Source organism: Oncorhynchus tshawytscha, linkage group LG25 (genome assembly GCF_018296145.1).
Source record: "Oncorhynchus tshawytscha isolate Ot180627B linkage group LG25, Otsh_v2.0, whole genome shotgun sequence".
Classification (NCBI taxonomy): Eukaryota; Metazoa; Chordata; class Actinopteri; order Salmoniformes; family Salmonidae; genus Oncorhynchus; species Oncorhynchus tshawytscha.
In genome coordinates, this window is record NC_056453.1 from 2185875 (window position 1) to 2202782 (window position 16908).

General features: G+C 40.4%; 1 protein-coding gene across 5 annotated transcripts in view; it reads left to right on the forward strand.

Annotated features, from left to right (window-relative positions):
- Positions 1-442: 442 nt before the first annotated feature.
- The window catches only part of tdrd1 (tudor domain containing 1), a 91120-nt gene continuing 74654 nt past the window's right edge, over positions 443-16908 (forward strand). For 3 of the 5 annotated variants that reach the window (XM_024400130.2, XM_024400131.2, XM_042305964.1), the window contains exons 1-6: positions 452-583; positions 1131-1288; positions 6089-6135; positions 6235-6292; positions 6615-6732; positions 7199-7262. In XM_024400130.2, coding sequence (XP_024255898.2) covers positions 489-583; positions 1131-1288; positions 6089-6135; positions 6235-6292; positions 6615-6732; positions 7199-7262 — 540 coding nt within the window. In that variant the 5' untranslated portion in view covers positions 452-488. Of the gene's footprint in view, positions 584-1130; positions 1289-6088; positions 6136-6234; positions 6293-6614; positions 6733-7198; positions 7263-16908 lie in introns of all 5 variants that reach the window. The other 2 variants (XM_042305962.1, XM_042305963.1) reach the window with 2 other exon arrangements.

Sequence of the window (16908 nt, forward strand, 5' to 3'; positions counted from 1 at the left end):
TCAGGCGGCGCCCCACTGTTTGATTCATATCGCTTGATTTCTAATAATAGTTGATAATTATATCGACTGATTGCAATTGTATCGCGTGCACCGACAGAGGTGCAACCGATGAATATGCTTTAGACAAAACACAAGTATACATTTTGAAACATAAACAATATTTCCTCAGTTTGCCACTTGAAATTACAATTTGGAGGGTCGTTCTAATGAAAATTCACAGTCAGAACTACGAACTTCCGATAACTCCGACAGCACATGAACGCCCCAAATATCTCACCTGGACAGGTTAAAATAAAGGACACATTTGAAAAACGAACACCATTAATTTGTCTACTCCATTGCCTCTTTAATTCACAAAAGGGCTCTAGAGTGCATAGATGATCTAAATAGCATCATAAAAGTATAATACAAAACCAATAAATATATATTTTTTGGTATATAGACAATGTAGACGTAGAACAAAAAAATAGCAATTTGGCACGCGCAAAATGTGGAGCGCAGCGCGTGGACATTGTCTAGTCCAGCGCGTGGGTGGATATCAGAAACGGAAAGACACAACACCGCGTGTGACGGTGAAAGACAGGTACATTCACATTTATCACCAAATTACATAACAAAGAATTATGTTCTCATTGGAAAAATTCACTTCTTTCAAGTTTACACTATAAATGGCTTTATATTCCAATTAGTTTTTATGCAGCCTTTGGGTTTAGCTACAAAATAATTGGCTAGCGTCTCGCTGAGTTTGCCAGTTCATTTCGTTAGTAGTTAACGTTACAGGAGATGGCTAAATAGTTAATTTACTAGAAAGTTAACTAGTGATTGGATAGCTAGACTAATGGAAGAGTTGTCTTCCAATGATATGGTGCAAACTCAAGGTCACTTAACTAGCTAGTTATATTGGGACACATCTTGCTAGCTATATTTCGAAGGCACATTTAACTTGCCACGATGATAGGAGAGGAAAATAACTACGTACACCACCAGTTGGCTAGCTAGTAGTCATTCGTCAAACAACTTGGCTAGCTACATGGATGCTCGCAAACGAAGTGCCAAATCAATCTTGTAGTGATATGGTAATGTTTTTCAACAACCTAGCTAAGACTGTTTTAATATGCTCTTTGATTTAGGTTTGACAGCATGATCATGAACCGTGGATCTTTCCAAAACGTGATGCAACCCAACATGCCTTTGAGGAGGCCGTCAACCAGCCCAGCAGGTGCCACTGCAACCCCAAGGGCCCCTGGCCCAACACCAGACCGGCCTCTAGCGAGTTCCAACGTGGATGGTATTTGTATGAATGTGCTATGCAATGTGTCAAATGATAGTTGATTAGTGAAAATGTCATTTTGAAATACAGCTCCTGGATTTATTTAACTGTAATGGCTGCTTGATATTCATAATGGTCATGCTGAATGTCTGTTATGAATACTAGTGATTTTATTAGGTAGGGTGTTAGGGGTCAAAATTATATTATGGTTCTGGTATTATACTTTGGATTCCATGCTATAGAGAAGCTTCTCAGGAACACAGAACACTTTATTTCATGCGGCTACGACTTAACATTGCTGAGATCTTATTTTCAAGTGACAACATCGGTTGGTGTCTAGTTTAACCTGTTATGGCTGAAATCCTGATACCGGGATCAATATAACAACTACCAGTGAAAATAGAGGGCGCCAAAATTCAAACCACAGAAATCTCCTAATTACAATTCCTAAAACATACATGTGTTTTATATAATTTAAAATCTATTTTCGTTGTTAATCCCACCAAAGTGTCCGATTTCAAATAGGCTTTTCAGCGAAAGCACTACAAACGATTATGTTAGGTCTCCACCAAACAACAATAAGCACAGCCATTTTCCAGCAAAATGTAGCCTTCACAAAAAACAGAAATAAAGAGAATGAATCACTAACCTTGAATTATCTTCATCAGATGACACTCATAGGACTTCATGTTGCACAATACATGTATGTTTTGTTTGATAAAGTTCATATTTCTCAAAATCTGAGTTTACATTGGTGCGTTACATTCACTAGTTCCAAAAACATCAAGTGATTTTGCATAGCCACATCATTCAACAGAAATACTTATCATAAATGTAGATGATAATATAGTTATACACATGGAATTATAGATATACCTCTCCTTAATGCAACCGCTGTGTCAGATTTAAAAAAAACTTTACGGAAAAAGAAACTCATGCAATAATCTGAGACGGCGCTCAAAAGTAAAAACACCACAGCCGCAAAGATGGCGTCATCATAAACAAGAAATTACATGATAAATATTCCCTTACCTTTGATGATCTACATCAGAAAGCACTCCAGGAATCCCAGGTCCACAAATGTTTGTTTTTGTTTGAAAATATCTGTTATTTATGTCCAAATACCTTCTTTTGTTAGAGCGTTTGGTTTACATCTCCAAACTCTAATTCTGATCAGCGTTATATCGGAGAAAATTCAAAAAGTGATATTACCGGTCGAAGAAACATTTTAAACTATGTACAGAATCAATCATTAGGATGTTAACATATAGCTTCAATAAAGTTCCAACTGGAGTATTCCTTCTTGTCTTCGTGAGCAATGGAACGCAAGTGACTACCATGAGGAAAAAGTGAGATCACAAAATGGCTGCTTGATGGACATCTGATATATTCTGCTCTCATTCACTCCCACAACAACATAGACATCATTATAATTTCTATTGATGGTTGACATCTAGTGTAGAGGTCGACCGATTAATCGGAATGGTCGATTTAATTAGGGCCGATTTCAAGTTTTCATAACAATCGGAAATCGGTATTTTTGTGCGCTCGATTGACCAATTTTTAAAAATATATATTTTTACACCTTTATTTAATCATTATTTAACTAGGCAAGTCAGTTAAGAACACATTCTTTTTTTCAATGATGGCCTAGGAACGGTGGGTTAACTGCCTTTTTCAGGGGCAGAACGACAGATTTTCCCCTTGTCAGCTCGGGTGATCCAATCTTGCAACCTTAACTAGTCCAACGCAATAACGACCTGCCTCTCTCGTTGCACTCCACAAGGAGTTACGCGAATGCAGTAAACCAAGGTAAGTTGCTAGCTAGCATTAAACTTATCTTATAAAAAACAATCAATCATAATCACTAGTTAACTACACATGGTTGATATTACTAGATATTGTCTAGCGTGTCCTGCGTTGCATATACAGTGCATTGCAAAAGTATTCGGCCCCCTTGAACTTTGAGACCTTTTGCCACATTTCAGGCTTCAAACATAAAGATATAAAACTGTATTTTTTTGTGAAGAATCAACAACAAGTGGGACACAATCATGAAGTGGAACGACATTTATTGGATATTTCAAACTTTTTTAACAAATCAAAAACTGAAAAATTGGGCGTGCAAAATGATTCAAGTTTGAAATATCCAATAAATGTCTTTCCACTTCATGATTGTGTCCCACTTGTTGTTGATTCTTCACAAAAAAATACAGTTTTATATCTTTATGTTTGAAGCCTGAAATGTGGCAAAAGGTCGCAAAGTTCAAGGGGGCCGAATACTTTCGCAAGGCACTGTAATCTGACTGAGCATACAAGTATCTGACTGAGCGGTGGTAGGCTGAAGCAGGCGTGTAAACATTCATTCAAACAGCACTTTCGTGCGTTTTGCCAGCAGGTCTTCGTTGTGCGTCAAGCATTGCGCTGTTTATGACTTCAAGCCTATCAACTCCCGAGATGAGGCTTGTGTAACCGAAGTGAAATGGCTAGCTAATTAGCACGCGCTAATTGTTATTGTGTTGCTGTTTCGAGCCCAGGGAGGAGCGAGGAGAGGCACGGAAGCAATGCTGTTACACTGGCAATACTAAAGTGCCTATAAGAACATCCAATAGTCAAAGGTTAATGAAATACAAATGTTGTATAGCGAAATAGTCCTATAATGACTACAACCTAAAACTTCTTACCTGGGAATATTGAAGACTCATGTTAAATGTTCTCATGTTCTCATGTTCTGAGCAAGGAACTGAAACGTTAGCTTTCTTAAATGGCACATATTTTACATGGAACATATTGCCCTTTTACTTTTCCAAGACTTAGTTTTTGCATTATTTAAACCAAATTGAACATGTTTCATTATTTACTTGAGGCTAAATATATTTTATTGATGTATTATATTAAGTTAAAATAAGTTTTAATTCAGTATTGTTGTAATTGTCATTATTACAAATCAATAAATAAATTGTCCGATTTAATCGGTATCTGCTTTTATGGTCCTCCAATTATCGGTATTGGCTTTTATGGTCCTCCAATAATCGGTATCGGCGTTGAAAAATCATAATCGGTCGACCTCTAATCTAGTGGAACCTCTAGGCAGTGCAACATCATTCACATCTCAAGGGGATTTCATTGGGGACTCTGGTGAATACATACAAGCTCAGGTTTCTGACTTCCTGTTTTGATTTCAACTCAGGATTTTGCCTGCCAATATGAGTTCTGTTATACTCACAGACATCATTCAAACAGTTTTAGAAACTTTTGTGTTTTCTGTCCAATACCAATAATAATATGCAAATATTAGCAACTATGACTGAGGAGCAGGCCGTTTGATATGGGCACCTTTCATCCAAGCTACTCAGTACTGCCCCTGCAGCCATAAGAAGTTAACGCCGACGTTAAAAACCGGTGTCAAAGCTACCATGCATACCTATATAACGTAGGTACATGGCGTAATGACGGCACGTAAAATTTTGCGCAACACAGCATTCCTAACCTAGCCCACAATGTCTGTTGTGTGGATCGAGCAGTCAACAAGTCGAGCAGTCATTTGTAAGAGTAAGACAATTTCAGCGAGACAACTCAAAGGCGAAATAAATTAAAGCCAAGATAATGGAATTCATTGCCCTTGACAATCAACCGTTCTCTGTCGTGGGTGATGTTGGCTTTCGCCGACTGGTCGAGCACCGTTACACTCTACCAAGTGCGCAATTTTTCAGATGTTGCCCTACCGGAGTTACACAGTAATAGCGTCACTGCTATTAGCTTCACGACATACAATGGAACGCCGATTGGGTCTTTGCGTGTCAAAAAAGATACAGTAGCACAGTCAAAGCTGTGCAAACACCGGCCACGAACGATGTGTTTACAATACCGCGTTTGTAATAAAGCATAATTTGTTGGACTTCTGGGGTAGCTAGCTTTGGCTCAGTACCTAGCTAGCACCAATACAGCCAGCCTGAAAACAATGGCCAGTAGAAACTGCAGTCATTTTCATTATTCTTAGCAATGATTTAGGAATCCTTGTGAGTAAGTATTAGCAAGGTTGCCACTTGTTCGCTTATTGAAATTGAACTTCAATTCATGAAAATAAATAACTAGCCGGCTACTTAACCCTGTTGCCCAAAGCTAACAAGCTAACAAAGTTACAAGTAGCCAGCTAGCTTCATCTGGCTCGTGAGGCTCGACCGGACTGCGCTGTGAAGCTAGCCACAATAAGGATTAAGCACAATAATATAATTTGCGGTTTGCCTTCAAAATAAAAGCTTGACAGTGATGTAAATTAATAGAAATACTTTTATTTTGAAGGCTAACTTCAAAGTCCACTTGTGGCTAATCCTTATTGTGGCTAGCTTCACATAGATGGGTGCGACCACCATTAATCAAATAAGAACTGTCTTATAAATTAGGGTTATTTTAGATGACACCTAGCTAGCTATAGCTACTGAAACAGATTGTCGTTTTGCTATGTTTTTGGGGAAGAACATTGTTTGCATCCATGAGCTAGCTAGCTTTTTTTTAATGACCAGCACTGTAGGTGCGTGAGACAACTTTACCAGCATCATAGCATAGGTATCATTGTGACAAATGAAATACGAGTGAAACTGTAATCAATGTGTAATAACTACGTAAAACATTAATGAACGTGTTCAATTATTACGTTATGTGCAGTCATATTCACATGCAAGTTTTCAAATGATTTGTATTTTTACATTTATTTGACTGCTGTTTTGTCGAATTCTCTCATGGCGTCCATTGTTTGTTGCGTCACCTAACACCCTAATTTTAGCCTGTAAATAATGATAATTATTTTCTTTGTCAAAGCTGAGGCCAGCCGAAAAGAAACCACTGTACTCACAAACGGCTCTATGGTATGCATTTATTATAATATCAATTTTCTATCTCTCAAAAGTAAGGCCTGCCTGAAAGGCAGTGACAACATGTGTAACATCTGTTATTTTCCCTTGTAGAAAACAGCCTCTATGCCCCCATTCACTGTTAAGTTGTGCAACTACTGCAGTCAGCAAGGTTGGTCTTATTTCCCTGCTAATTTCTCATTGATGCATCACTTTGTTTGTCTTGTTCTACGGCATACTGTGAACAGGATTACTGTTACAGTGTATAACATAAGAGAAGCTTTCATGTTAACTCGCACTCAAATTACTACCTGTTTAGCAGCACGTGTTCCGCATTGGAAGGTGTATCCATAATCGGTAGACATTCTCTTATTAAATCCGCATTCCTTTAATCACTGATCGGTGCACAACAAATCATTAAAGCCAGTTGTTGGATGCTATTGATCGATGTCTATAACCTGGGCTAGAATTGAATAAACCTTCATCTTTTCCAGGTAACCTTCGCTGTACGCGCTGCAAGAAGACCTGCTACTGCTCAGTGGCTTGCCAGTCAGAGGACTGGAATGCACACAGGCACATGTGCAAGCCCAGTGCCCCAGATACTCCCACAAGGTGAATATCTAACTAATCATGGTTTATGTTGGCTCAATCAAAGGTGATTTGTTGACTTGGATGTTTTAGTGCTGGGCAGGCAACTTTAACCCTTCTTTTTGCTTCATTTTTTTACTTCATGTTGAGCTTAAAGGGGCAGTATGCGATTGCTACATCCATTTCTGGACTTTTAAATGAGTGATATACCCATTGATTCTTGAAGAAAATGACTTAGTTTAACATACTCCGTCAGAACACAAAATATAAGCATTTTTTTATGAATCCATTGTTTGTACAATGTAATTGTAAATGAACACAGTATAGCCTTTAAACATGGTGATAACTATAATTTTGAGCTCAGCTCATTACCAAATCAGTGGTGGGGTGTTTGCTTTGTTGTTTTGAACTACAGATTGTCCCTTTAAAAAGCTTCTAAAATGCACCTTTTCCCCCCCCTTTTTTTTTTTACACCCTTCATCTCAAAAAGTGATAAGCCAAAGGAAATCCCAGCTTCACCGATGGGAAATGGGCAGAACCTGTCAGACTCCAAGGTATCATTTCTTCTGTGTTGAGATGCTGTGGTGAAAAACCACACTTGTTTAAATTGGCCAAATTCCTGATGCCCTACTCTGTAGTGATGTGAAGTTTGGCTCTTTTTACTGACTCAATCTTTTGAACTTGTTCAGTCAAAATAAATCTTTTGATTAATTTGTTTCAGTAATGCCCAGAGCATGTAGGACCCCCTACCGGTGAACGATAACTCAAAAGAATCATGTTTCTACAAGCCTCTTGTTCAATATAGGGGGCTTATTGGAGCTGTCATTTGTGACAGACTTATAAGTGTGCTTCAAACAATGTACATTTTGTAACGGTTTTGACTTGAGGTTATTATTTATAGGGGTGCCAGGTAGGTTGTGCCTACCAGAGAAAACATTGGTTTCTCCTTTTGGTTTGGGAGTGAGTCCCATCTGAGTCCGTCAAGTCTACACCAATACAAAGGACTTATGTAAAAGTCAAGATGGAAATAAACTTTTCATAAACCCTTAAAACATTGGAAAGAACTTCAAAAACAACTATATTCTTTTGCGTTGTATTAGCAACATCAATGATTACACACACATATAATAATATCACAATGAGTTCTGGTTCCTCCAGAAATGTCCTGTACCTCGGGCCTACAAAGAGTCCAGCCCGGTAAAGGAGTTCAGGGAACTCAAGTGACTTTTGTCACGCAATGTTTGTCCGTTCATTCAGTGTAGCGTAAACCCAGTATTAATCATACAAACAATATAACAATTATTTTACCACAGAACTTTAAAGCGTATCAACTCTTACTAAGTCCTCAACTACAACTAACTACATAAATCATCACAGTATACAATCACATCAAAACAAATGAAATACCGTATACAAAAAAGGTTGTAGTCAGTCAGACAATCCAATCCGCCAACAGATCTCCAGCGGAGAAAGGCTACGAAGAACAGAGAGGTGTAGTCCACAGACGCAAAGAGTGGATCCGATCCTGGGTAAACTCTATTAGGCTACAAAACACACGGAATAGAGAAGCTTCGGAACTGAGGGTTGAACACATCCTCATTCACTTCTCCATCACAACACCACTTTTGCGCAGCTGATGCTGGCTATTTAATTGGGAATTAAAGGAAAGGCCCCTATTGGAAGGAGAAGCACTGAGACGGTTCAGAAAAATTCAGGGCCGTCACAATTTGTGATTGACGCATTCAAATAAGATAATTCCTTGAAACTGCATATGTTGGCTGAAGCGGAAAATTACATTTCAATGATGCTACAAGAGCAGAGCTAGACTGATACTGATTGAATAAACTCCTCGATTGAGAATGACTTGGCGGAATGCAATTGCTTGACTGATGCGAGGGAGATTGCAAACGATATTGTGCCAAACTGCAGCAGACCACCCCCCAAATGATTCATTGTCGAGTTGAAATTTGTTGAGCAGAGACGAGCTGTGAGTTTTTGTTCCACAAAGCTATTTACATCGATAATAATCAATTCATTGCATTCATTCTTGCACCATGCTATCAATTCTTTATTTTTTATTTTTTAATGTTTCAATTATTTTTATTAAACACACACAAGAATGGTGTATAGGTATACATGACAGGTATACAATTCTTATCTAAACATAAAAGAGCAGACAGAAACAACAAGACCCAGAGTTCTGGGTGCAGAACAAATAATACAAAACATGACATACAAAACAAGGACACGTGGAAAGAAAGAGGGAAGATGTCCCCCTACCCCCCCCATCCCCTATTCCCCCATCCCCTATTCCCCCCCAACTGCTCGGGTGGTAGGGCCAGCACACGCTGCCCAAAGGTAGATTAAAATATTACAATTGAGTGTGTTAATAAGTACAAATTCACAGCGCCGACTCGTCCAAGTGGGAGAGGAAAGGCTGCCAGATTTGATCAAATGTTGATAATTTATTGTTCAGAATATATCTAATTCTTTCTAAGTGTACAGTGTTTGCCAATTCACTGAGCCATAATTTGGTAGAGGGCGCTTCCCTCCTTTTCCAAAACAACAAGATTAGTTTTTTTGCCGAGATGAGACCATACGAGATTAGTTGTTTTTGGGGGTTGGTTAATCCGTTTAGGGACTCAGATACTCCCAGGATTATCAGAAGCGGGTCTGGATCTATTGAAGTCTCAAACTTCAGAGAGGATCCTAAAAATTCCACACCAATAACCATGCAAGCTAGAGCATAGGGCAAAGCAGTGGAGTAGTGTACCCTGCGTAGCCTGACATTTATCACATGTAGGGGATGTGTCAGGAAATATCCTATGCAGTTTAGTTTTGGAATAGTGTAATCTGTGTAATACCTTGAATTGTATGAGACGATGTCTGGAATTAATGGAGCATGTGTGGATATACTCCAAGCTCTCTTCCCAGTCTGCCACTGAGATGTCAGTCCCTAGTTCTTCCTCTCATTTTGCCTTGATGGCATCAGTAGAAGGTGTGCTAACAGATTGAAAAGCATCATATAGACGCGATATCAGTTTATCTGAGGTGGGGCATATCTTTATGCATCCGTCAAACATGGAAGGTTTAGCATTCCCAAATGTTGGGAGGTGTTTTCTAACGTAGTCTCTAATTTGTAGGTATCTGAAAAAATGACTTCTGGGAAGATTATAAGTTTCCCTCAGCAGCTCAAAGGAAGCAAAGGTCCCTTCTATGTATAAATCCTCTATGGTACTTATCCCCAACTCTCCCCATCGCTCAAAGGTGTTATTATATTATATATTATATTATTATAGGATTGATACAATAAAGTGACATCTCCAGATGGACAGGCGACAAAATCACAGCGCCAATAGAGAAGGGGTGACACTCCTCACGCTCCATACTAAGCCAGCTGGATGCCGGGAGTATGTCATCCAACAGAAACATAACAATGCGGAGGTTAGCGGCCCAGTAATAAAATATAAAATTTGGGAGAGACAGTCCTCCTTCCATCTTGGATTTACAGAGGTGTTTTTTACCTATCCTGTGTGTTTTATAATCCCAGATGAAAGGATTGATAATTGAGTCCAGTTGTTTATGAAAGGATTTAGGTATGAATACTGGGATGTTCTGATATAGGTAGAGCAGTTGTGGGAGGAAGACCATTTTAATGGCATTAATTCTTCCGAGCAGAGAAATTGGGAGAGTTCTCCAAAATAGTATGTTTGCTTTTGAGTTTTTGTATCAGAGAGGGGAAATTCTCTTTAAATAGTAAGGAGTATTGTTTGGTAACTACAATTCCTAGGTAGGTAAACTTTTCTGAAGATAACTTAAATGGGAGATGTTCTAGCCAGGAGGTATTTTGCGACCGTATGGGCATTAATTCACTCTTGTTCCAATTTATTCTGTATCCCGAGAAGGTACCAAACAAATTGATCACATCAAGAATAGCTGGGATACTAGCCTGGGGTTCTGTTACATAGAGGAGGATGTCATCTGCGTCTAGGGAGATCTTATTTAGAGTATCCTTAGTATTGTAGCCGTGTATTGCTGCATGAGATCTAATCGTCTGAGCGAGCGGTTCGATAATTAGGGTGAAGAGCATAGGCGACAGCGCACAACCCTGCCTTGTCCCCCTGTTGAGGTTAAATCGGGGCGACAATGATTGGTTAGTGAGTATTCTGGCACAGGGGTTCCAAAATAAAAGCTGGATCCAATTTATGAACCTATCTCCAATATTACATTTCTGTAGGACCTTGAATAGATAGGGCCACTCAACTTGGTCAAAGGCCTTTTCGGCGTCAAGAGATATGACGGCAAGGTCCACGTTGGGTAACCTCTGAGAATACATAATATTGAAGAGGCGCCTGAGATTGAAGAATGAGTTTCTGTTAGGGATAAAGCCGGTCTGATCCGAATGGACCAATTTGCCAATTAAAGTGCTAAGCCTGTTAGCCAGAGTTTTTGCTAAAATCTTTTGGTCTGTATTAAGGAGAGATATTGGTCTGTATGACCCTACCTCTTCTGGATCTTTACCCTTCTTATGTATAACTGTAATGAACGCTTCGTCCAAAGTAGAAGGGAGAGCTCCATCCTCATTGGCCTGAATCAACATTTTGTGCAGATAGGGGAGAGCATGTTGCTGAATGTTTTATAGAATTCACCAGGGTATCCATCTGGGCCCGGGGTCTTGCCACTCTTTAGAGATTTAATTGTTTCTCGGATTTCATCAAGAGATATTTCCTTATTCAGGAAGTTAGAATCTTCCTGGTTCAGGGCAGGAAGATTACAGTCCTCCAAAAATGTTTGCATAATTAAGGGGTTAGGATCCGCTTTAGATGTATATAGAGTCTCATAAAACTGCCGGAATCTGTCATTGATGTCTTTGGGGGAAGAGAGTAATTCCCCAGATGCAGATTTAACCCTGTGAATCATTCGGTCACTCACATTTTTTCGAAGTTGTCTGGTGAGTAATTTGTGTGGTTTGTCACCAAACTCAAAATATTTTTGCTTGGCATAGAGAAAAGATTTAGCAATTTTAGCTGAGAGAATCTGATTATATTCATTTTAAAGAGGTAATTGTTTTATGTTTCTCCATAGATGGGTGGCTAGCATTCTCCCTATCCAGTAAGTGAATTTGTCCCTCTAGTTCTTCCAGTTTTCCTCTGTTTTGCATACTCCTGGCAGCCTGAAAGGAGATGATACAGCCTCTCAGATAAGCCTTCAGTGTTTCCCACAATAATGCTGGGGAGGTCTCTGTGTTGTCGTTGGTATCAAAGAAAAATGTAATTTGGTCTTTAAGATATTCACAGAATGTTGGTTCTGTGAGGAGCTGAGGATTCAACCTCCAGACCTTCTCGTTTGGTACAATGTCACCCAATCTCAGGGAGAAGGTGAGTGGACTGTGGTCCGAGATTATAATATCATGATACCTCACATTACAGGTATAGGGGAGTAGTCTAGCATCCAACAAAAAGTAGTCAATTCGAGTGTAAACCTTGTGAACATGAGAGTAAAAGGAGTATTCCCTACCCGTAGGGTTAGCGATCCTCCATATATCAAATAAGTTAGAATTTTTTATGTAGGTATTCAAGAATTCGTTTGAATAGGAGGTAGGGGTTCGCCGGGTAGAGGATCTATCCAAATATTGGTCTAGCACACAGCTAAGGTCCCCTCCAATGACCATGTTAGTATGGGAGATATCTGGAATCAGGGCAAGGACTCTTTTGAAAAAAGAGGGGTTGTCAATGTTTGGCCCATAGATATTTAGTAGAGTTACTGAGGTAGAGTGGATTTCTCCTATTGCGATCACATACCGACCCTCTTTATCCGCAATAGTGGTTTTATGTAGAAAGGGAATTCCTTTCCGTACCAGAATCGCTGTGCCTCTCGTTTTGGCAGAGAAGTTAGTGATACACTTGCCCCACCCACCTACACTTAAGTCTGCTATGAGAGTTATTCTTCAGATGGGTTTCTTGCAAAAATATAATATCAGACGAGAGTGCTTTCAAGTGGGCTAGGACCTTGCCCCTCTTAATTGGTTTGTTTAAACCCTTGACATTCCAGGAAGTGAATGTAAGCCCCGCCCTCCTCTCGTTTGTAGTTCCTATGGTGGCCTGCATACCATGTAACTTGATAAAAATGTAAGAAAGCGCACCAAACCATCACGATCAGCATATGTAGCACCTACACCCGAGCAGTACCCAACCCACCCCTCCCCCCTGCAAGCACCTTTACTTCCCACCCTTTTTCCCTAATTTCCCCAACACTTACCCCCCCCATCAACCCACATTTAACAGGCATGTACAAACAGGAGAGAAAAAAAAGGAAAAATAATAATAATAAACACATTGTCTGGCTGATGCCAAAAAAGCACGGCGCGAACTCGAACAAGAGGTAAAACAAAAATAAAATCCCAACTATACGTTCACCTCTCACTATCCTAGAACTTCTACTAACATATGAACTGAGGAGGCTCCCGCGAGTTAAGTGTTCAGTTAGCATCTAATAAACCTAAACCGAATAAGTTGCAACTTAAACATATTGCGCATTTAAGCGTCATCCTGGGTCAATCCCAGAGATAAGCAAGATATAGCCTCAAGATAATATTGCTAAGCACTGCCGGTCAAAAAATAAACCATCCGCAACCGACCTAGTCAGCCGTACCTTTACATACTGTGGGTCAGGAGATCGGAACAAGGATTTGTTAAATTAAACGTTCCCCCCATAAAAAAAAATGTTTAATAAAAAATAAGTATATATATATATATATATATATATACATACATACACACATACATATATATACATGTATGTATACATACCCACACAAAAAAATCATATATAAAAATATATATTTAAAGAATATGTATATACATCCATATGCACACATACACATACAAACATTCATACCCCAGAATAACAATCTACACTGATTTAAAATATACACATACATAATACTAAAATGCTAAGAGAAAATAGTAATAAAGTACAAATAGTAATTATATTTACGCACACCTACACATACATAAGCACTACAGAGGGCTGGTGGGACTCTAGTCGGGAGAGAGGCCCACGGCCAGCCAAAGGCAGAACGGCACAAAACATCAACTTGCTAACCAGGCGTCTGCCCCCTCCCAACCATCACCCCCAGTCCCCTGCAAGCAATAAATAAATGGTATGGTAGTAAGAGTGATGTAAGGATTGTAAAATAAATAACGAAACAAAACAAAAGTGGGGGAATATAAGTATATCCGTCCGAAGGTGTCAGTGATCAAACCTGGAAGTAAAAAATATGCATCGCTGAGCACAGCCGGGATGAAAGTGAATTTAACGTTACATGAGAGCTCTGACCGCCATCCATTGGTCTGCTCAGCGTCTTACATGCTCGGTAGCCCTTGTTGAGCCCGTTTAATACGTTTTCACCCAATATGGTATAGTATGGATTCGAGTCCATGAGCAGACCCTGACATGCAATAACAAGGCACTCTAACCTGTACGGGGGATTGGTGTATATCCCCGGATAAACTTCTCTGCGTCCAAAACCGAGGAGAGCCAAATCTTCTCACCGGAAGGCGGGGTAATTCTTAGTCTTGCAGGGAAGAGTAAGGCTGGGCGAAGATGGAGTTTGTCGAGTTTTGTCATGACATCTCTGTAGTCGGCGCGATGCTTTGCCACATCGGGCGCATAATCCTCATAGACACGGAATGGATGCCCTTTATGTGACAGGTTGCCCCTCATTCGAGCTTCACGCAGGATAAGATCCTTGGTCTTGAAACTGTGACAACAGATTATTACTGGGCGAGGACGTTGGCCCGGTCCAGGCACTGGTTCAAGGGAGCGATGTGCGCGGTCCAGCTGGGGATCTGAATCCAAAACATCCGATCCCATTGCATCCTTCAATAGCTTGGCGAAGAAGTCGGTAGGGCGAGAGCCCGCCTCTATCCCCTCTGCCAGACCAACAACGCGAAGGTTATTACGTCTGGATCGGCCCTCCAGGTCCACCACTTTCACAGAAAGCCTCTGCACAGTATCCTGCAATGACGTGCATAGCTTCTCTAACTCGTCGATCCTACCAGCGTTGAATTCAGAAGCTTTTTCAAGGTCCACAATACTCTGGCCATGCGAAGCGACCGTTCGAATGACGCTCTCGATTTTGGTGTCCAGCTCAGCAATAGTGGCCTTAAGATCCTCAGCTATAGCAACACGTAGCTCCCCCAGAGCCCGGGTAAGTTCTGTAAGTGTCACGTTGTTGCATGTGCCTCCCGCCATGTCTGTCTCGTTGTTTAGTGGGGAGTAGGCCTCCGCTGTCGATTTATTGTCCTTTGGTCGCTTATTACTCGGCATTTTCATATAAAAAGTTACAATCTTGTATTAGAAAGAAACGTTTGTTGTAAAAAGTGCCATAAAGTAGGTTAAATTAGATTATTTCGCAAAAAAGTTGCAGGAGCCTCTCACGCACAGCCGTTCACTCCAACATGCTAGCTCCGCCCCCATGCTATCAATTCTAAACATGTAGTTTTCTTCTCTTTGCTTCCTACAGCATTATCTATCTCTGCATACTTATACAGTTGGTGGTTAGAGCACATCTCCGGCGCCACTGAGCCAGAGGAGAGCATATTAATCCTGCTCTAAAGAATCGTTTTCAAACTGCACATCACTACTGCTCTGACTCGAGTTGCTTAGAAAATTAGAGTGAGGGCCAGAATAGAGCACTGCTTACTACAGTGAGGCTGTTAAAGGAATATTAATGGAGCTGATACGAGTTAGTAAGTGTTTCTTTATTTATTAAAAAATAATAATTTTTACCTCTTTCTCACCAATTTCGTGGTATCCAATTGTTTTTAGTAGCTACTATCTTGTCTCATCGCTACAACTCCCGTACGGGCTTCGGAGAGACGAAGGTTGAAAGTCATGCATCCTCCAATACACAACCCAACCAAGCCGCACTGTTTCTTAACACAGCGCGCATCCAACCCGGATCCAACCCGACACCAATGTGTCGGAGGAAACACTGTGCACCTGGCAACCTTGGCTAGCACGCACTGCGCCCGGCCCGCCACAAGAGTCGCTGGTGCGCGATGAGACAAGGATATCCCTACCGGCCAAGCCCTCACTAACCCGGACGACGCTACGCCAATTGTGCGTCGCCCCACGGACCTCCCGGTCACGGCCGGTTACGACAGAGCCTGGGCGCGGACCCAGAGTCTCTGATGGCACAGCTGGCGCTGCAGTACAGCGCCTTTAACCACTGCGCCACCCGGGAGGCTAGTAAGTGTATTTCAACTTAAACATTAAAAAAATATATATATATATATATATATATATATTTATATATATATATATTTTCCTTTTGTATTTGTACTTATTATGGATCCCCATTTAACTGCTGCCTTGAGCTACTATTCCTGGAGTCCAGCAACACAAGACAGTTACATACAGTTTAAAATACTACATGACATTACATTTCGCACCTTACCCAACACATTCAGTGTCTTCCCTCAGGCCACCATTCCACAACCACATATTTACAATACAACATCCATGTGCAAGTGTGTGTAGAGTGCTTGTGTTATGTATTATGTGCCTGTCTCTTCACAGTCCCTGCTGTTCCATAAGGTGTATATTTATTTGTATTTTAAATCCGATTCTACTGCTTTCGTCAGTTACCTGATGTGGAATAGAGTTCCATGTAGCCATGCCTCTATGTAGTACTGTGCCACCCTGTTCTGAGCCAATTGCAATTTTCCGAAGTCCTTTTTTGTGGCACCTGACCACACGACTGAACAGTAGTCCATGTGCGACAAAACTAGCGCCTGTAGGACCTTCCTTGTTGATAGTGTTGTTAAAAAAGGCAGAGCGGCGCTTTATGGACAGACTTCTCCCCAACTTAGCTACTGCTGTAGCAACATGTTTGGACCATGACAGTTTATAATCCAGGGTTACTCAGAGCAGTTTAGTCACAAACTTCCTCAATTTCCACACCATTTATTACAAGTTTAGTTAAGGTTTAGGTTTTAGTGAATGATTTGTCCCAAATACAAGACCTTTATTGTATTTAGGACTAACTTATTTCTTGCCACCCATTCTGAAACTAACTGCAGCTCTTCGTTAATTCTTGCGGATCAGTGGGACGCCATTACCATTTCGACACCTTCCTGTGAAATTGCAGAGCGTCAAATTCGAATTAGTTACTATAAATATTAAACCTTCATG